Consider the following 22,291-nt stretch of genomic DNA (forward strand, 5'->3'; position numbering starts at 1 on the left):
TAGATCAAATTTATTTTTTTATGAAATGCATTACATATAATCACTAATAAAAATAAAAAACTAATTGATTGCTGTAATCGGCCGTAATTCATTTAAACTGATCTCGAATAGCTCTGTAAATGTCAGCTGTTGCGTTTGACATTCCTCCGCCGTACGAGGATTTCGCAAAAATCAATAAACAAACCAGTTATTCTGTTCTGCGCTCTACTTATTACAAATTTCGGTGTATAATAAATTAAAATGTTGTTAAAAAGAAATTTGTTAGAATGTGTGACTCTTTTTTCGTGTGGCGTGTGTGTTCTTTGCATATTTCTTAACTGCGTGACGAACATATCCCCAGTAACCGGGATATGGTTTCCTTTGTACGTTATTTTGGTGTTTATCCTCTCAATATCGTTTAGTTTTAAGTTCATCCAGTGGTTATTGCATATGAATAAGCCTATTAAATATGACTTGGAAGGTTTATTTAAGGATTATCCCCAGTTTATATTTCTAAAACGATTTTTACCGCAAGTCAAAAAGAGGGTTAGATCTCCTGATTTTGAAGAAGGGAAGGAATATGACACGAATGAGTTGAGCGTTATTTCGACTGTGCTGCAGAAGAAGTTAGTGTCATCATGGTATGAGCCGTATATTTCACAAGAAATTGGATTTCCATTTGCCTGCAAGCATTTGCTAGATCAAATGATTGAAAAAACTTTCAAGGTTAGTAATACTAAATATTACTGATAATGATGACATTAATATAATTTATATGTATAATATATTAAATATGTAATATTGACATTGTGTTATAATGTGTATTCAATAACTTTTCCTCATTAGACTAAGTCGAGATAAAATGTTGAGATTCAATTTAGCAATAGTATTGCAAAATAGTAAATAACAACGAAACAAAGACTAAATTGCCATGATATCAAGATATACAAGTAGTAAACTATTTTAATAGACGGTCTGGTAAGAATTTACTAAAAATGCCAATCACTGTGGGGCACCCCACCCCATTTGAGTGTTTAAAGATCCCACATCATAATGTTGTACAGTGGTCTCCAAACTATAGCTGTCTGGCAAATCAGCACGCACAAAGTGCCTAATTTGATACAATCCAGCCCATTAAAAGTAAGAGGCCTAGATGTGGTCAGTACCGTCTTTACCTTATGGTAAAGACGGTACTGCCCTTATGGGCACACGGGGCCCTTGCCCAGGGCCCCCTTCCTCAGGGGGCCCCAAAGGACATACAGTAACAGTGAGCAATCGACTATGGTCAGGTCGGGTATTAGTTTAATTCGCTTTCTTTACTTTCCAAAAGGGCCCCAATTTCTTGTGTGCACAAGAGCCCCAGCATAGTTTAAGACGGCTCTGGCTGTGGTCCTGAAGATAAAAAAGTTTAGTGATAAATTTCATTGATGCTCCGATCAAAATTTCTTTACTTTTAGATCTGCAATAAAATTGAAACCAAAGAAGTATTTATAGACACCTGCTCAATATTAACTAGCCACTTAAGAGAATACAGAAAAACTCTGAAAAGACATGAAAAATCACCGACAAGCTCTTTAGAGTCCCTTTACAAGAAAGCTCACCCGATATTTGAAAAGAAACTAGAGTCGGGTGAACACTGCACGAATATTCTAAGGATTATATTAAAAGATCTTGTTCCTTGGGAGCTTTGGGACACACCGCATTCTGAATTACTAGTCCGAATCTTGTCTAAAAAGCTTGATGCATTTATTGATGGTACTCTAGCAGATCCTGTTTGGATCAATGATAAGTTGTTGAATATCATAGATAAAGCAGAGATTGAAGATGTGGTTGAAAAAGTGGAAGAGCCAGAAGTGGTTGAGAAGGAAAGTGAGATGATGATTGAGTCAGTGTTGTCTACAATTGCGACTAATAGTGCAGCACCTATTTTACAGAGAGGTAAGTTTGAAATTATCTTAATACTTAGTTAAAGTACTCATCAGTCATCATATTATCATTACTTTATGAAAGAAGGTCAAATGTAAATGTTAGTCTGTTATAATTGTGAGGCTAATTAACTAATTATATATATTAGATAGAGGTACTTTCCCCGCAGATTGGTATTAATTTTAATTTATTTTTTTATACTACGTCGGTGGCAAACAAGCATACAGCCCGCCTGATGTTAAGCAGTCTCCGTAGCCTATGTACGCCTGCAACTCCAGAGGAGTTACATGCGCGTTGCCGACCCTAACACTCCTCTCCCTCGAATCTCCCTCTAATTTTAAATTAAGCTCTATTTAGTATGTTTGCTAAATATGTATTAAATAGCTTAGCATCTTCTTTGCATATCATACCATGAATCATTAACATTACAAAATGTTTACAGGCATATTGTTGTTTTGGTTTTGTGTTTGGTTATTACACACCTAACAGTGACAATTATTCTTAATTTATGTCAATCTGAAAAATGAAGTTTATATACAACTAGCAACCCGCCCCGGCTTCGCACGGGTGCAATGCTGATGTATTATACATATAAACCTTCCTCTTGAATCACTATATCTATTTTTAAAAAAAACATCAAAATCCGTTGCGTAGTTTTTGTTACACCTATGTTTCAACGTTTTATAAAACACTGCTCTCACTTTTCAGGAAACATTAATTTTCAAAACTTAACTAACTTACCATTCCCATGTTTGTAGATATTACTGAAGACAGCACACCATTCGTCCCAGACACAGAAGCGGTGATAGAAGGTGCTGCGATGCTGCCCGCAGCAGACGCGCCGGTGCTGCGGCAGCGCCGCGGCCGCCAGCGCGAGGTCAAGATCTATGACCGTATTGTTGAAGGTAATCTTTTACACCATCCATCCCAGACACAGTATAGAAGGTGCTGCCTTGCTGCCCGCAGCAGACGCGCCGGTGCTGCGGCACCGTATTGTTGAAGGTATTGTATTGTAGCTCTTGCGATTTTCCGCAACTCGACGACTGGCGCCTATTTTGCGTGACAGGGGTTAGGGGCTAGTCCTGGTAGCCTAACTCCTCGAGCAATCCTATCAAACCTTTGATGTTGAGTAGGACCTCGGAGATCCGAGATGTTTTGCCCTGTATGGAGCCACTCTGCTGCACTCCAGCACCATATGAGAGGCTGTCTTTTGTCTCCGTTCACCCTCGACATAGGGGACTGTCTGTAACACCTGATATAAAAAGTTGTTAAAGGTAATCTTCTACATCATTCATACTGTCTTTTCGTACGCCGTAACAAGACAAGTTGTATCCGATTCACCGGATTATTGTTTCGCCGTATTCCTGTTTTGCCAGATTTACTTTAGTATGTCACAATCCGAATACCTACGAGAATCCGACGAAACAAGAATCCGGCGAATCGGGAACTCACCCTAACGCTAACATAGAAATGTGCAAGTTGCGGAGTTTCAGGACAATTTCACAAGTTAGTTAATTTTACAAGAGAAGATCCTGAAAATGTTTTATGTGGAAACTTCGCAGTTCAGGGAATTTTTCGGTGACACATCAGTACGCTAACGCGCAAACCTTTGCTGCCAAGGCTGCGCTATTGCCAGAATGGCGAGGTTGTTTCTACCTAAATCAGTAGAGACAACTAGAATTAGTTAAATACATATTTATATTTTTTTGAACAGGCACCCACACAGAACGAGCGGCCTCGTGAAGAAATTTCTAATTTTATCTGAAGTACGAAGCCCATTTCGGCAATAGATTTATGATTTTTTAATCATCCGCAGGCGTGACTCACTCCGCGATTTCGTCGCGCCGCTACAAGTACATGCGGCCGTCCCCAGTTCTGAGGTCTAGCCATAGTAATTGCCGCGCACCGCTCCGGAACGGACGCCTGTTCGCGCATGCGCCACCTAGCGGTCATATCCGTCGTAATAGACGCGTTTTTAAATACAACGCGTCCATTAAAATAAATGTTCTGTGTCATCCGAGATATGCACAAAATGGCTTTGGCACCTGAAGCTTACAATTAGCTCCATGCATGAATTTATTTTTATTTTTGGATTCATAATTTATATCGTTGGAACACCGGAAATGATAAAAATACTTTTGTAAACCTTAACATTATTAAATGTTGAAAATTTTTGAGCGGTTGAAACGCTCATAATTTTTGGCGTGAATTCGACAGAGCGTGATGACGTCACACGTTGGGCGGCCCAACTGACGTTTGCTACTAATGACACTAATCTGTCGAACGCGTGACGTCACGTGGCGTTTCGAGCGTTTCGCTCACTAGCTTTTCGCGGGCAATTTTTTGTACTTTTTATTTATAATTTTGAGTAATTAAATGGTAATTTAAAAACGGAAATGCATTTGTAACATGATATAACGGTAACAAACATCCGAATAAAATATATTTCGTTCAAATATAAACTTCATGCATGAGACTAATTCATATTTGTTCAACAGGCAGCGTAAAAACCTGGGACACGAGCATGGACCTACAATGCATCAGCATGGGCCAAGACCTACTAGCGAGCTTGGACGGCGGCGTGGTAGGCCGCCTATGGCCAGACCCCGAGCCGGTGGACCGTAGTCCGCCCGACGCCACTAGCACGGAACTGCCCCTTTGGTTTGGTAAGATACTACATTAGAATACGACCTAAGACCGTTCTATTAGACCGCGGGCCAGGCGCAAATTTCGTCAGTCATCGCCTCCCGGGCAAAAACTCGTATAGCGGTTAACGGCTATGTATGATGAACCCGTCAGCTGCCGTTCCGTTGGTGGGTTGAGGAATGGCAGCCACCGAAACACGTAAAAAAATTTAGTCATCGCCTCTCGCTTGGTACTTTGTCAGATGATAGTTTAGATGCTATTGTGAATAAACAAAATCGTCAGCCGATTGTATCGCAGTGGAAATACCGTCAGCTGGTCACATAAACATGAAAAAAAAATTTTTTTTCACTCATCGGCGTCATCGCCTCCCTTTTGATACTTTGTCAGATGATAGTTTAGATGCTATTGTTAATAAAACAAATCCTCAGCCTGTTGTATCGCGATGGAAAGACCGTGTTACGTGTTTCGGTGGCTGCCATTCCTCAACCCACCAACGGAGCGGCAGCTGGCGTTCACGAGGGTTCATCATACATAGCCGTTAACCACTATACGAGTCTTCGTCCGGGAGCCGATTGGTCATGGAAATCTGTTTCTGGCCCGCGGTCTATATCGAGCTTAGACGCTGGCAGGCCGACTGGCTCAGACCCCGAGCGAGTCTTAACCATCTATAATTACATAGATACTGACTTGTCGTCTCGTACAGATTAACATTTTTTTATCTGTACGCTCAAAATCAACTACGCTCACATCTAAAGTGCTCTTATAGACGCAACTTACAAAAACATCATAAACATCGATTTCTATTGTCGTATTTGTGTTCGTTGCGTCTTTAGGATTAGTTGTATTTGTATATAAGTGTAGGTGGTTCTTGAATAGGCGCGCAGTTTATACTTTTTCTCTAAAATTAACTTATTTTCAGGCGAAGAAGAAACCCTAGAACTAGACCCCGACAGCCCACCAAAAGACAGCCCAGTTAAGAAGGAGCACAGTCCGAAGCCCGTGGAGCTGCTGAAGGAGTTGCAGCACTCGGCCAAGACCAAGATAGGAGGCCTACAGGTCCCCATACCTTCACTAGATGTCCGGCCCAATGTTAGTTCACGCACGTTCTGTCGCTTCTCTATGCTTTGGGAGATCGGTTGATCGGATTTATTTTATCCGCCACTAGCACCATCCCGAACCTAGGGCCCAGAATAAGTAATAGTATTATCATACAGAACGGCCACGCACCGCCCCGCCCCGACTCGAATCCTCGCCCCGCGACAGCAGATTGACGGCCGTTTGCCGGCCGCTCAGTACTATTTTTAAGCAACTTACTCACACTATGACGCATGACGCGTGTACAACCGTGCCGTTCACACATAGAAACGCAAGTGATTTTTGATGTATAGCGTGTCCGCCCTGTTTCCAGGGTTAACCCGTTAAATCGTTAACACAGTGTCAAATTACTGGTAACCATGGTAACTCCAGGTTTAACCGGTTAACCCAGGGTTAGTGGGATGGTGCAAGAGGCTTTAAGAAACTTAATGTTACTCTAAGTTAACAATTATCCGATTGTCCGATCTCTCTTTTTCTTTCTTAAGGCTAAATTCAAAAAGTTACTGTGAGTGTGCAAGTTCATATCGGTATCTAAATAACCTTGTATTAAACATATCTGTATGTATGTAGATACATATTTCTGATAAATTTACTGATACTTAAATATTTGACTGCACAATTTTCACAATGGCTTTTCGGTATAAACTAACACAGACAACCGAACTAATACAGGGTGGAACATTTCTAGAGACTGAGCTGAAAGGATATTGTAAAGTGTTATCTAAGTGATCTACAATCGAGTTATTATAATCGTAAAGCTGGATTAAAAAGTAAAACAAAATCATTAAAATGATTTTTTTATATCAGTGACAACCCTATAAAGTTATTTACATTTCAAATTGACACATGTCATGTCATTCATCGAATCTACTAGGGTTGAAACATATAGATGTTTGCAAAGGGGTTGGCAACTGTCAAAGGTTTGCAGAGATGGCGCCATCATAGCTTGCCCCTTTTTCTATGAGATTTGGCTTAAAGGGCCTGGTATCCAGGGTATTAAAAAAGCAAAAATTGGACACAATTCTAGGGACTGACAGGGCAAGCTATGCTGGCGCCATCTGCTAATTATTTCGACCGGCCAACCCCATGGAAAGTAAAAAAATATGAAACTAAATAGAATAGCTTATTTGTTAAACACAACGATTTTAATTTTATTTATTTTTTAATAATGATGCGGTTTTGGCGTTCTACGACTAGGTATTAGTTTATTTGTCACTTGAAACAGTCGTATTATGAATCACTTACCGAGCATGACAATGACATGCTATCATGTCTTGTCAAGCGCGATTGGCGTAACTATAATACGCCTGCTATATCTACTTAAGTATGACATAAATGCAGTGTATGGGGTCTCTGAAGCTCGCTACAAGTCACACGGTATTTCCCTAAATGTGTTAAATGTCCCTTATGTGTTCCATGTCCGATTGTCATGATTTGCATGGAGAGGTAGATTATAGCTGCACATCCTCAATGTATGTGACATTCCACGCCTAAAGGGTGCACATGGAGCATAAGGACCCTTTAGGCGTTGGACACCACATATAACTAAGTTATGTATATGTGATTAGTGATTGTTTACTATGGAACAGGAATCAAAAATTGAACCGTAAACGTGCTCAACATTGCCAGTTATGCCCAACATTACTTTGCTTAAAAAAACAGTGGTTCTTTACCAGAAAGCTGTCTAATATCTAATGCGGGCTGTACACAGACACACTCGTCGAGAGACCCCGCGACCGGCCGAGAACGAGTGTGTACATTTTTGCTCCCTTTTCGTCTCGCTCTTACTCGTCTCGTCGTTCTTCGATTGGGTCGGAGCGGTGCCGAGACTCGGAGGCTCTCGACGATTGTGTAGGTACAGCCGGCGTAATGGTAGGAGAAACGTGATCATAGGAATTAGACATAAAATCAAAGTGGGGTAGACCGGCATATCGTCGCTACACTTACTCAACCTCATATTCTCATTTGATGGAAATGTCGCTTTTCTTTCATTCGGAATACGGGTGTTTTTGTCATCAAATGAGTGTTGCAGATACGAAGTTGAGTAAGTATAGCGGCGATATAAAATGTTTGGTCGGGAAGACCGTCATACGGCAAGAACTATCATATTTGTACACGTACACCGCCCAAACACAGTCAGAAAGGAATAGCTTCGCTCCTCCTGCTCTACCGACTTCTCTTAGTGGAATATGTGTACTCTCTCTCTCTCTCTCTCTCTGCCTAGCTATCTAACATGGTGGTGGGGTCAGCTTTCCTGCTTGATCTTCTGTCAACTTGTAATACCTATTTATTCACGCGCATAATAGAGATAGGAACAGGTGGGTCGATGTACTTTCCACGTGCTAAGTGTCCTTTGTTTAGATTGGTTGTGGTGTTTCGTACAGGTCGATTCACGAAAGCTTTCACGAATGGAATGAACGAAACTCTCATTGTATGAGTGACTCTTGTGATACAGTCAGTGCCACCATTTTATTGGTTAATGTGATACACACATACTTAGATATCAAAAACCTATATGTATAACTCCGTATAAGATGAATAAAGTCTAAGGAAAAAACGTGCCTCGGAAAACAAGAAAAATTGATTCTCGGACAGCTTTCGTGAATTGTTGTTAATGCAAAATTAATCTTAGGCTTAGAACGCACTGCGATTAATTTCTTGCGGTTTCAGAACCGCAAACAGTGTAACGTACGGAATGCCTCATAAGCGCACACACTTGTAAGACTAAAACCGCAAGAAATTATACTTCGTTTTTTTTTAGCATTAGAAAAAAGGTAAACAATCTTGACGTGTATTTTTATTGAAAAACGCTTTCAAAAAATTTGTTTATATTACTTATGAAAGCAAAATAATGTAAAAGATCGTATATTATACATTTCTGTGACTTATTTTTAAGTGATTTTTAATAAAAACACACGTCAAGATCGCTTACCTTCTTTCTAATGCTAAAAAAACGAACTATAAGTGTTGGGTGATGCGGGTAACTTTTAAGACTAAGACTAAGACTAGGGTAAGACTGCGAATAGGGAATATTTCGCGAAACTTTGCGTAGGGGGCGCCACTACCACAATCTGAGGGTCTATCGCGAAACAACAAAATCGAAATTTCGTTATCTAACATCTCTGTCTCTCTTGCATATTCGAGCGATAAAGAGGCAGATAGCGAAATTTCGGATTCGCGTTTCCCGGTAGGTCCTCTGTAAACAAACCGCCTTGATGCATCAATGTCATGTTTTATTATCTCTGAAAACTTGTCAAAAACCTGTTAAACATACATAAGTTACTCTATGGTTTACTAAAAAGGCTAGTGCTGCACTCTGGTGGCAGAACATTGCAGTAATATCCCCTATACAGCCACATTCGGGCGCATGAATAAGTCCACTGTTGGTGTCAATGTGAAATGGATCGTATGTGTTGGGTGATAAGGTTTGGTGTCGCAGGACGAGGCCGCGGGCATGATGGAGGGGCTGCTGGACTTCGGGATCGCGGGGCTGAAGAAAGGACTTCGGTTCACGGGCCTGAGTGACGATTCGCAGGTAATACTATATATACATACCATCGTTCATACAGTTAAATAAAAAATAAATAAAAATAAAATTCATTTATTTCGGACAATTCGGAATCCATATACAATTAAGTTAAGACGAAAGCGGGTAAAGTCACGTGACCGCTTCTCCATACAAACTTAGTCCCCATTTCTCCGTCAGTTTTTAGGGTTCCGTACCCAAAGGGTAAAAACGGGATCCTATTACTAAGACTCCGCTGACCGTCTGTCCGTCCGTCTGTCTGTCTGTCACCAGGCTGTATCTCATGAACCGTGATAGCTAGACAGTTGAAATTTTCACAGATGATGTATTTCTGTTGCCGCTATAACAACAAATACTAAAAACAGAATAATATAAATATTTAAATGGGGCTCCCATACAACAAATGTGATTTTTTTTGCTGTTTTTTCCGTAATGGTACGGAACTCTTCGTGCGCGAGTCCGACTCGCACTTGGCCGGTTTTTATTAATGGTATTAGTCGATCAGGTTTGATTTGAGGATCAAACGTTTATATGATACAAGACTTAGAAATGACAGTCAAAGTCTGACAATCGTTTTCTACGCGCGAAGCGCCCCATACTAAATCTTACTTAATCGTGACGTCACGATCAAGTTGAAGCCGTCTTGAAGCATGGAAAACAAAAAATGCCGCGAAATGTCGCGTTTATGCATATATATACATACCATTCAGGTGCTTTTTATTATTTTGGAAGTAAGAAAAACTTAAAATTTGATTCTTTGTGCTCTTGTATGTACCTAATTATTATCATTTCCATATTTTAGTTTTTTTTTTATACCACGTCGGTGGCAATCAAGCATACGGCCCGCCTGATGGTAAGCAGTTACCGTAGCCTATGAACGCCTGCAACACCGGAGATATTACACGCGCGTTGCCGACCCTTTAAAAACCTGTACACTCCTTTTTTGAAGAACCCCATACTGTAGCCCCTGGGGAAAACCTCGGCAGGGAGCTCATTCCACAGCCGAAGCGTACGCGGGAGGAAATTCCTCTTAAACCGCACAGTACGCGACCATTTAGGTGCTAGGGTGTGAGGATGAACACCCTGCCGATGGCGAGCGGTGCGGTGATAGAAAGCGGCCGTTGGCATCATGTCAAACAATTCCAGTGTCCAGTTTATCGTGATACATTGCTTTTTCTATCTATTTAACTAGATTTTGTTAAAATTCAACATGTATCATCATCCCTATTACGTGTATGTCACCAGGACAAGTCACCATCACATCTGAAGGACAGGAGCGAGCGGAATTCGCCAACAGAGAGCAGAAAGCTGGTACAGAGGGAAACTGTCATGTCGTCCGTCGTACAAAGAGGTAGATTCCTTACCCTATGAGGTAATACCACAGATTTAATATATACGCTAGATGACGCAAATACCACGATTTGTATTGAAACCAAGCGTGCCGACTTTTTCATAAAAAAATTACGCATAATATAAATTTAAAATTAGTTATTTGTGATAGGAAATATGTTCTTGCCTTTGGGTGCTCGCAATTTTTGGGCTGTTGCAGTTAATTATCATGCAACGAAGCATTTTTTAATTTTCACGGACGTCCGCCTGCAACAACTGACGCGCGTGCACTGTAAAGAGCGAAGGTCAACCTCGACGCTTGGTCGGGGTTCGGACACGCGAAGTAGATGCATTTGCGTCTTCTATGGTGGTTATACAATATTTAGTCACACGTTGTCGTTGCCATGGTACGTTCTCCTGGGTCGTGAAACCCTGGTTTTATGAAAGTTATTAAACAATAGTATGTGGTATTTTCTATAAAAAGGGACCTTATTTCGATGGCGCTTACGCCATTATTAACGATGCTCCAATATAAATACAATGCCGCGCGACGCTGTGCGGCGTAAGCGCCATCGACAATAAGGTCCCTTTTCATAGAAAATGCCCCGTATAATAGAATAGAATTAAACTTTATTTTATATAGGTAATTTAAGTTACAGAATTGTGGTCCGCCAAGTGCAAGGTCGATTACGTAATTGTTTGTTGCAGAAGACAACGGAGCAAACGCGGTTCACTCTCTTGTAAAGCAGCATCGTGTGGTGTCGCAAGACAGCGTGGTGCGTATTTATACAATTCCTACTTAAAAACAGGCTAATCTTAATTTAAAATTAAACAGTGCCATCTAGAGGTTAAAACCTTTTTAAGAACACCTTCAAGCTGTTTTAGAGAAAAATGAAAAAACCCAAAGTTTGATCCCAAAGTTGTCTCACGTACGTTGACCTTTGGTTATCAGCCATCAGCGCCGAAGCCGATTCCCCACGCCCCCGTGCCGCTGCCGCCGGAGTCCCCGGAGTCCCCGGAGCCCGAGTACGAGGAGGCGGCCGACCTGTCCGCCAGCATCGCCAAGCTGCGCTCGCTGCTGCAGCGGCAGGGCAGCCCCGAGAACAACGGCTCAGGACAGAGGTGCGTCACAGACGGACATTATTTATTTTTCATCACACTTGCTCGAAAAAGATCTTATTTCATTACTGAAGGACAAAGGCCTATTTTCCGCGGGAGTTACAGATTCTGAAAAAAAAAGCTATAACTCACTCGTGAGTTATGACTTGAATTTTGACAACCCTAAATAGCCGAAAGAGATAGTGACATATATTAGAAAGGGACAGCATGGTTCGTCCCTAAACCGCTGTCAAACTTCGGTTTTTTAGGAAGTTTCCTTTCTGTACGGTAGTACTATTATTATATTTATTTTGCAATAAGATCTCAACTCAAAAAAATTACGTCTAAAGTTGACGTTTTATTGAAAAATTATTATGGGTTGACATATTTTTGCTAAACAGCATCCCTATGTAGGTACATATTCCATTATTCGTACGGTAGTAGTATTATTTATTCTGTGCCAGTAGTCCAACTTCGAACATTTCATCTTCGTTCGAAATTCAAAATTTCGTTAGCATTAGCTCGCCGGCGACGGCCCGCCCGGGCGCGCCGCCTAGGAAATGCAAAACCGGTTCTTATTTGTACGGGTTTTAGTTTCTAATAGATTTTTAATTTATTTACAAATTAATGACAATTTATTAAATTTCTAAATTTACATAGACATAAAAAAACAATCATTAAAAAGTCCTAAGATCTAAGAAATTTAGGTACTAATAATAAAACTAAATCTAAATTAAACTTTAAAAACTAATCGAATAACCCACCCCGCACCGTTCCCGGCGAAAAGGTGCCCATCACGCTAGCCGCGTTTCCGTGCTGAACCGCGATGGACAACCTCTGCGCCACGAACGACCCGGATTTCTAATTATTATGTATTTGAACAAGTTTGAGAATCAATCAAATTATTTTATTATATATTTTGATTTGTTTGTTTGTGGCGGGGTGGCCTAGGGGTTCATGGCGTTAGCCGCGATAGCTAAAGACGCCGGTTCGAATCCGGCCTTCACCACTGGAGGGCTTCGTCGCTTTTTCTTTAATATATGACATCTACCTATATTACAGTTTTTTTTATGATGTATTTCTTGAACTAATGAATTGTGTTACTTTAAATATAAATGCCCAAATGTGTTTCCTTACAGCGGCGACGAGGTGGTGTGGGAGGGCGCGGAGGAGACGCGCGGGCGCACGCAGCGCCACCACTGCTCGCGGCCCGTCGACACCGCCACCCTCGCCGGTAATCATTTCTCAATCTTATTTCTTATTATTACCATAGAGCAAAGATAGATATAACTCCGTAATAGATGGATACAGTCTAAGAAAAAAACGTGCCTGGAAAATCACGAAAATTTGATTCTCGATCAGATGGCGCCACTAGTTTTGGCCTACACTCGTATAGAGGGCGTTGACTGTTTCGTTTGTTATTTATAATTTTAACGCATACCAGTGAAAGAACATGGGTCAAAATCATATAAAAATAATTAATGCAAATAAAAAAATCATTTATCCATATTTAAATACATTTTATCGTATTTTTATAAATATTTATTTTTAGTTTTAAAGTGTGTCGACAGATGGCAGTGAATTTACTGTAATTTTGTAACCCCAGTAAATTCACTGCCATCTGTCGACACACTTTAAAACTAAAAATAAATATTCTTAAAAATACGATAATGTGTATTTAGATATGGATAAATGATTTTTTTTATTTGCATTAATTATTTTTATGATTTTGACCCATGTTCTTTCACTGATATGCGTTAAAATTGTTAAATAACAAACGAAACCGTCAACGCCATCTATACGACAGTTGGCCAAAGCTAGTAGCGCCCTCTGAACGAGAATCAAATTTTCTTGATTTTCGAGGCACGTTTTTTCCTTAGACTGTATCCGTCTATTACGGAGTTATATCTATCTTTGATGAAACCGAGCGACCAAGACGTATTCATGTATTGACAGTTTCATGTATGGCAGCATAATCCTTTTTCTTTTTCACTCTTATAAAAATCGGTATTTCGCCATCGCCTCCTTGCTATGATGCCATAACCCGACCATGAAAAAATGCCCGGTCGGTGATGAAGACAAAGCATGGCACTATTTTCTCTTTCCTCTTATAGGAATCGCAATAATACTATCTTTCTCTATCAAAGAGTGTCAGGCCCTTGTTCTTCATCAAAGTAAACGTCAATAATAGTATAATAACGTAAACGATGTCGGTCATCATTTTGACGACCTGTCTGGCCTAGTGGGTAGTGACCTTGCTTGTGAAGCCGATGGTCCCGGGTTCAAATCCCGGTAAGGGCATTTATTTGTGTGATGAGCACAGATATTTCCTGAGTCATGGGTGTTTTCTATGTATTTAATTAGCGACCCGTCCCGGCTTCGCACGGGTTACACAAAACCTTTATAAATTATACACTTAAATCTTCCTCAAGAATTACTCTATTGATAGGTGAAAACCGCATCAAAATCCGTTGCGTAGTTTCAAAGATCTAAGCATACATAAGGACAGACAGACAGCGGAAAGCGACTTTGCTTTATACTATGTAGTGATTATTTATAAGTATTATATATACATATCGTTAAGTACCCAGAACACAAAACTTATTGAGCTTTTTGTGGGACTTAGTCAATATGTAATAATGTCCTATAATATTAATTAATAATTTTTATTTATTTAATTATAATATGTCTAATCATTGTAAGTCGATTATTTTTACGTCTCTTTCTTACCCAGATTAATAAAGAACTTCTAAGCCTGTGGTTGCTTTAATAATAAGGAAAATTAAATTTTTTCAGACGAATACGATATGCAGACTGATAGGAGCTCGTCGCCGACGCCTTCCAACAGGCTAGATAAGTGAGTGCTAATCTTATACGTTGTTCTTTAAAACGTAGAAAAATGGTATATCTTGACATGTCTTTTGATTGAAAAACGCTTAAAAAAAATAGTAACTATTACTTATGTACTTAGTAACTATTACTTTAATATATGTCATATATTAAAGTGACGAAGCCCTCTAGTGGTGAAGGCCGGATTCGAACCGGCGTCTTTAACTATCGCGGCTAATGCCATGAACCCCTAGGCCACCTCGCCACGGCGGTACCCGTCCCAATTTCTCGACTATATGCCATCTTAGTAAGACTAGGCGTCTTTGACCAGCTCTACGGGCAAGCAGTGCGCGCTTGCACCTCCTAAACGAATTCCACGGAGTTACGTTATAGCGAGAGAGACTGGTGCTGCTATCTATGAACAAGTTTTGGAAACACATCAAATTATTTTATTAAATATTTTGATGTTTTTTTAAGTAGTCACACTACTATATATAAATTATAAACTGTAATAGATGTCATATATTTAAAAAAAAAAACACAAATCAAAATATTTAATAAAATAATTTAATTTGTTTCCAAAACTTGTTTATTACTTATGAAACCAAAATATTTTTTTTAAATAATAACAAATTTACAATATAAATTTACATAATCATTTTCCGACGTAACCTAATGTCACCCTAATGGGGCCCTGGGGCATAGTCCTCAGGATAGGACACTGGCCGTATTTCCCCGCTGTATGGCTAAACTAAACCTTTGGGCAAAATATGACCCTGCTCGGAGGTCGCCAGACAACCCAACAAGTTTCTAGGAAATTTACTTTATCAGGGTTTTGATGTCTGACGACCAAGGCCCAAACGTCTCAACCGCCACTGCATACTGTAATTATTTAAAAAAAATGCATATTTGTTACCAAAAGATTGAAAATATATATTAACTATTATTGCTTTAAAATTGTTTAACCCGCTTCATAAACAAACAATAAGCCACTTTCAGAACATGAGAAATTAAAAGCTTGTTTCTGTTTCAGACTGTTCCAACGAACGGTGACGGGCGTGTTTAACTCGATAAAAACTGCAGTCGGCGCAGAAGGAGACGAAACATTACCTCAACAGCCTCTACAAGAGTGGACTTATGTCTGCACCTCTGTCGAACTCAGCGTAAGTCCACTGACTCTATCTGTACCTACATTGACAATTCGTAAACTTTATTGCAAAAACACAAGGGTCAACGATGATCAGAATGCTCTCGAGTGAAGTTATTAATGGGGCTGGCAACTGTCAAAGGTTTGCATAGATGGCGCCATCATAGCTTGCCCCTTTTTCTATTCGACTTCGTTACTATACTATTGTATTGTATTCATTTAATTCAAGCAACATCGCTCATAAAAGCTTTGAATCATAAGAAATTAAAATTAAAATACACACTTAAAAATTAAAATATGTATTACTAAAATATTAACTAATATACAGGAAACATCAAAAATTAAAGAATAAAATTTTTTTTGCAATAAATATACTGTTATATCAAAATATTTAATAAAATGAAGTTGTATTTTGTGTTATATATCAAGGTGGGAGGGGCAGTGGCGCGGCTAGTAGGGTCGCGACGCGCGTACTCGCACGTGGACGCGGCGCTCGACTCGCTCGAGCAACTAGCACTACCGCCCAAGGACCACCACTTAGTGCCCGAGGACTTCGGTAAGGGAATATATAGTTGGTCAAGCAAATCTTGTCAGTAAATAAGAACAAAAAACTTTATCTCTGCTGTTAGTATGTATGTTAACATTATGTACTTAATAATGAACCTCCAGGCCTGTTTCTTAAGTATGTTAAGTACATTTGTACTTCGAATCCATTTGTATATGTGACTGTGTTCTAAATAAATTAAAAAAATAAAAATAAAACTATATTCATCCTTTTCTTTTGGGTGCTAGTACTAGTGTAAGACAAACATTTATGTTTGATAAACTATAGTCGGGAAATTGGGACCGGTTCCGCCGTGGCGTGGCGGGGTGGCCTAGGGGTTCAAGGCGTTGCCCTATACGGGGCCCCGATTTGGGCGGACCGGCTGTCGAGCGAGAACAAATCCCGGCTCCGGCGACCGCAAAGGGTGGTGGCCCTAAGAATAATTAGGGCCTACTCAACGGTATCCCATGCGACAGCGTGTCTCCTCGCTTGCACCCCTCCGTGGGAGCTCGAAGCGCGGGTCCTAGCGGAGAGATACGTGTTGAGGGCGGAGGCCAGGGCTCGAGGAGAGCGTTTAGACCCAGAAGTGGTAGAGCGGGCAGACCGAGAGGCTAAGGGCAGGCTTCGAGAGCTATGAGAGACCGGCCTGGAGGACTCCCCCTGGGGCAATCCTCCCTCATATAGAGGCGTGGTTGAAGAGGAAACACGGGGCTCTATCATATAGGACAACGCAGGTGATGACCGGACACGGCTGCTTCGGTCATTACCTGCACAACATAAATAGTGTCCCAGTGTCACGAGTGCGGCGACCCTGATGACACGGCCCAACACACCCTAGAGGTGTGCAGTCTTTGGGAAGGGAATCCCCGCGCTCTTACGGCAGCAATAGGAACGACGGATCTCTCGCTGCACAGTGTAGTTGCGGCCATACTGGGCAGCGAGAGGAACTGGAAGACTACCGTCTTCTGCGAGGAGGTCATCTCGCAGAAGGAGACAGCGGAGCGCTGGGCGCGAAGACGCGGCCGACGCGCCCCCGCTTCGGCGCAGACGAAGAGGGAGAAGACGTGCGCAGTACGCTGCTGTAAACCGCGTCCTCCCTCGGTAGTGGGTTGGGGGCCCACATTGCACGGTCCTACACGTCTGGGGGAGAATCAGAAGTGTCCCTGATTCTCCCCTCCTTTGGTGCGGGTTCCCCGGTCTAATACCGGGAAAAGGCGGGGGGCATGGTGGAAGAATGAATGCGCGAGCCCATGATGCCCCCATACAACGTCTGAGAGGGTGACGCCGCAGGGGATGTTAGTGGGTATTCTCCTCCCCATCCTCTGGTTAGAGGATGTACGGGAGGAGCGAGTCCCACATACCACCCCCCCAATGGGCTTCCCCAGCCCGGGAGGTGAGATGCGTAAATGCATTTACCCCTGCGTCAAAAAAAAGGGGTTCAAGGCGTCAGCCCGGATTGCTAAAGACGCCGGTTCGAATCCGGCCTTCACCACTGGAGGGCTTCGTCACTTTTTCTTTAATATATCTATTTAACTTTACATGAGGTAGAAACCTAGAAACGGGAGTTTGAAGGGGCAGATCTCGGCGGACTTTCTCTGATTAGATCGGGGAAATCCTGAAGAAAGGCAAGGTCAAGAGCACCCTAAACCGGCGAGCGTGTACGAATGTTATGAAAGTGAAGGAAGCAAAAGAGGTATTTCAGGATCAGGGGAAATCCGTGGTTTCTGCCTATCCCTCTGGGAAATAGGCGTGATTATATGCATGTATGTATGTATATATGTAATGTTGTTAGTTGTTATGTTATCGCAGAGGAGTGGTGCGTGGTGTACGGCGGCGGCATGGCGCTGGCGCAGCTGGCGAGCGCGGCCGGGCTCGGCAGCAGCCACGCGGCGCACCGCCTCGCCACGCTGCTGCTCGCGGGTATGCGCATCATACACACATCATCATCTTCTATGTTCTCATGTGTTCTGTATTCTCTCTGTGTAATAAAGGCTTGTTTTGTGCAATAAAGTATTAACTACTACTACTACTACTACTCATCATCTTCCTCGCTCCGTCAAGGCTCTTTACGAGCTTTTATTTAGCTTGCCCTGTTAGGGCCACTTGCACAATCCCACTAACACGGGGTTAAACCGTTAACCCGCGGTCAAATTGTATAGTTGTAATTTTTAGGGTTCCGTACCCAAAGGGTAAAAACGGGGCCCTATTACTAAGACTGCTGTTCGTCTGTCCGTCTGTCTGTCACCAGGCTGTATCTCATGAACCGTGATAGCTAGTTGAAATTTTCACAGATGATGTATTTCTGTTGCCGCTATAACAACAAATACTAAAAAGTACGGAACCCTCGGTGCGCGAGTCCGACTCGCACTTGGCCGGTTTTTTAAGCTGAGCTGACTTGAGAGCTCATTTTGTGAACAATGGTGTTCTCGGTTGTTTGAAAATACCGCAAATCCATACTGTTGCGAACGCAACCTTTTATTTGTATAATGCAGTAGCTAAACGCAGCCGTCGGGCTCGCTTACTATGCGGAGGCTTATTTAAATGCACTAATAGGAGCGCTCCACATAACCTGTATCGCGGCCAATTAGAGGCACCTAAATTTAGACTACCTTTTTACCATTCAAAATTAGCTTAATCACTTGCATTAGCCTCCATACCAGTACCACCACTTCTACACCTTTAACGTTTACGTCAACTGTACCCTGTAAAGTAACCAGCACCTATTAATTATGATTACAAAAATTAAAAAAAAAAAACATGCATGGAGCTAATTTCAATAACTTTTGAACAGATGTAGCAGAGTCTCTCATCGACGCGTGGTTAGAAGAACTCGCGTCGTGGTTGAGAAAACAAGTGTTCGTGGTGTTTGAGAAGATGGCCGACGAGGACAATGACCTCCCGCGGGTACATCTCAGGCCTTACAACCTTGATCATACATGTCAGGTCGTCATGTCGAAAATACCAGGTAATTCGCTTTCGTTCGGTCAAATCAAACTATTTTAACGGGTTACTACACACACAATATAGCGACTACACGTGTCGCGCACTCTCGTTGAGGATCCTCGGAAGCAATAATATTTATTCATTATTTTATTAATCGAATCATATTCATATTCTTTTATTGATAAAATGACAAACTACATGTCATAGGTGTAATATTAATTATATGTCAGTTTAATCACAATTAATTTAAAATAACTATCATCAATTGAAGTAAAATGAAATAAAACAACAAATAATACGTAATAATAAATAGTCAATACAATTAACATATCCAACAATTAAAACATTAATAAGTACATTAAAATTAAATTAAATCGTTATTATTATATTCTGACATGTCATAATATGCATTTGATGTCAGCCATTTTTTGAAGTAAAACTTCTTTAGGCGCGACTAGAATGTAACTCAGTTTTTTTTCTGACGGAAGTAACGCTCAGTACAATAGGACACACGTCATAGTGCCAACATAGCGATAAACGTCATCGTCAAAGAAGTTTTACTTCAATCGCGCGTAAAGATTACACACACACACTTTTTTTTATCAAACTTGTTTGTCCCAGTTCTAGGCTCCATATTCGGCGAAGAGGCCCTGTCTGACTGCGTCAAGCTCTCCATATCGAGTTTCGGCCACAAGGAGCTGAACAAAGACGTGATGTTCCGCGTGTTGGACCTCGTCGCGGTGCATTTCAAGAAGTCTGCCGGCCTTAGGAACCCTTCTTTTGATGCCAATTGAATTTAGTGAACAAAGATATATTAAGCTTAGAATAAATTTAAAAGTGGAAAAACCTCACGTTTTCCTTAACCGAAAAGTGACTGGTAAATATCAAATGATATTTCGTACATAAGTTTTGAAATTTTTTGCCACTGAAATTTGAACCTATAGTGTAGAAAATAGCGTTGATTTTGCGTTGTTTGAAAATTGATCAAAACAGCAAAAGCGACATCCAATTGAATATGATTTAAATTTCAGCGAACTGAAGATGTACTATAGGTAGGACCTTGGGCCTTAGGAGGATATATACTGCAGGGTACCCGTTATCGGCTACTACCTAGGAAGATATAACCAAACGGAGTAGCCCACGAGTAGCCATTATCAGGCGTTCCCCTCTGTTGAAAATAGTCGGCCAATGGTCATACACAATGTATGGACTGACGTTTATCTGACGTGGCTATTTTGACGTTACGTATACATTTGACGTTCCCCTCCCCGCAAAAATTGGCAGACTTTTTGTACAGCAAATTACAGACAAGGCGTCTCCGTTGGTTATATCCTCCTAGGCTACTAGCGATATAGAGGACTACGATCTTAGCTTAGCAGTGAATGAGTTAATGCATTCTTCACTACCGACGCGAGTTACGCGCTGCACTTGCAGACGATAACGTGTTTTTCCGCTTTGTAGCGTAAAGCACAGAAAACCCGCCTAGCGGGTCACTGGCAGTGAATGTGTTAAAGGAGAAGAAAGCACTTGATCTGAATCGATCTACTTATTTTTGTATTCTTTAGTAGTCTTGTTATTTTTGTAGTTTGTGAAATTAACAGAAAATTATTTATATTAATTATTTAAAAGGACGTTTTTCAAGATCTGGCACAAAATTAGGCTATTTTTATCTTATTTTACTGTTTTCTACAAAAAAACAAAAATTGTTACTTGTAAATAAACATATTTAAATTTGGATCTCATATTTATATGAAACTATTCCGAACTAATTGATTAAATGTGATTTATATTGATGTTATTGTACACATATAATTAATATATAATAAATGGACGCAAATTAAAAACACGAGTTTCCTTACACCATTAATAAAATATTTATTTACTTTAAACAAATCACAGCTCAAACAATAAAGAGCATGACACAGTAGGTAAATAACTAAACAGTCACTTTATACTTAAAATTAAGTCGCGCATTTTATGTACAGTTAAAATACCTAATTTAAGTACACACACTTAATTTCTATGATCAGAGCTGGTAGATATACATACAAGTGTTGCTAAGACAAAATTGCGCAAATGAAGGTGAAAAATTGACCCTAAGACTGGTAAATCCTAATTCAAAGATTCTAATAAGTACACTGCTGTCAGCCACGTTCATATAATTGGGGAATATTTCCTTTGTCTAATGTTATCCCTCCTGTCCCCAGTTATTCCACTTGATAGTACTAAATTATTGACTGAGCCAGACACGGGTCAGTTGAGAAATGTGTGTGCCGTAATCACGGGGAATTGAGCGTGACCCTATTTCTGCCTTTCTAATCTATCTTTCAATTCTGTGATATGAAGTACTTTTCACAAATAACTATATAGTAATAATATTACTCGATATATTATATCGAAAAATATGGAGTAACATTTAGGTAGGTATACCTCCTGAGACCCAGAAGGATGTTGTTTTTGAATTTAGAACCCTTAGTTCCATTAGAACCCTCAATAAAGGTTCAAAATACTCGTAAATTATGGAATATTTACATATGTACAAACATTTGTAGGCAGGGTCTTAGGAGGTTAATTCCTTGCTTCCCACCGACGCCATATCAGGCCGACGAAGTCAATCAAAATTAAACTAATTTTACGGTTCAAAATCACGTGTTTTTTGTCACTCTCTCTCTCTCTCTCTCACACACACACACAATATGTCTGTAACATATGTCGCGCGAGTGACTAAAAACACTTTAAATTCGATAAATCAAAATTAAATTTCAAGATAGTAACATCAATACAAAATAGAAATATTTTGTAGTAAAACTTCAAAACATATTATTTTAGAATTTTTTAGGGTTCCGTATTTTTTGTAAAAAATCTTCTAATAACAAAACATTCTTATTCTAAAACATATAGGTAATATCTTAGAAGATTCTCATTAAATACTTAATACCTGTCTATTATAACTATGTATTTTGTTTTTACTATACGCTTCAAATATATAATTGCACATATTTTACGTATTACTCGATAATGTCATTTTATGAGAAACAGTTATATATCACAAATTATACATTGCAAATTATCTTACATCTACAATTTTACCTAATGATTAGGTATTTGTCAATTGCATTATGAACTATGTCCCGAACCTGTGTATTCTTGTACCTAATAAAGAATTCGCCGCCCCTAGCGCTAGTGTAGATGGTGGTCTTTTCCATAGTTCGAAATGTCAAATGTCACT

At 40.3% G+C, this 22,291-nt stretch overlaps 1 protein-coding gene across 2 annotated transcripts; it reads left to right on the top strand.

Moving 5' to 3' along the window:
- The first annotated feature begins 143 nt into the window (after positions 1-143).
- Positions 144-20,845, top strand: LOC134747106 (uncharacterized). Of its 2 annotated transcripts, none has more exons than XM_063681678.1 (16): positions 144-705; positions 1,437-1,917; positions 2,664-2,810; positions 4,404-4,571; positions 5,471-5,607; positions 9,086-9,181; positions 10,418-10,523; positions 11,210-11,277; positions 11,454-11,623; positions 12,739-12,833; positions 14,396-14,456; positions 15,462-15,591; positions 16,005-16,131; positions 17,929-18,039; positions 18,911-19,084; positions 19,684-20,845. In XM_063681678.1, the coding sequence occupies exons 1-16, from the start codon at positions 241-243 to the stop codon at positions 19,854-19,856; spliced, it is 2,709 nt and encodes a 902-aa protein (XP_063537748.1). In that variant the 5' UTR covers positions 144-240; the 3' UTR covers positions 19,857-20,845. The 2 variants fall into 2 exon arrangements, with proteins under 2 accessions (XP_063537748.1, XP_063537747.1); XM_063681677.1 differs by having other exon boundaries at positions 145-705; positions 5,471-5,640; positions 19,684-20,843.
- Positions 20,846-22,291: the final 1,446 nt, after the last annotated feature.

Source organism: Cydia strobilella, chromosome 14 (genome assembly GCF_947568885.1).
Source record: "Cydia strobilella chromosome 14, ilCydStro3.1, whole genome shotgun sequence".
NCBI lineage: Eukaryota > Metazoa > Arthropoda > Insecta > Lepidoptera > Tortricidae > Cydia > Cydia strobilella.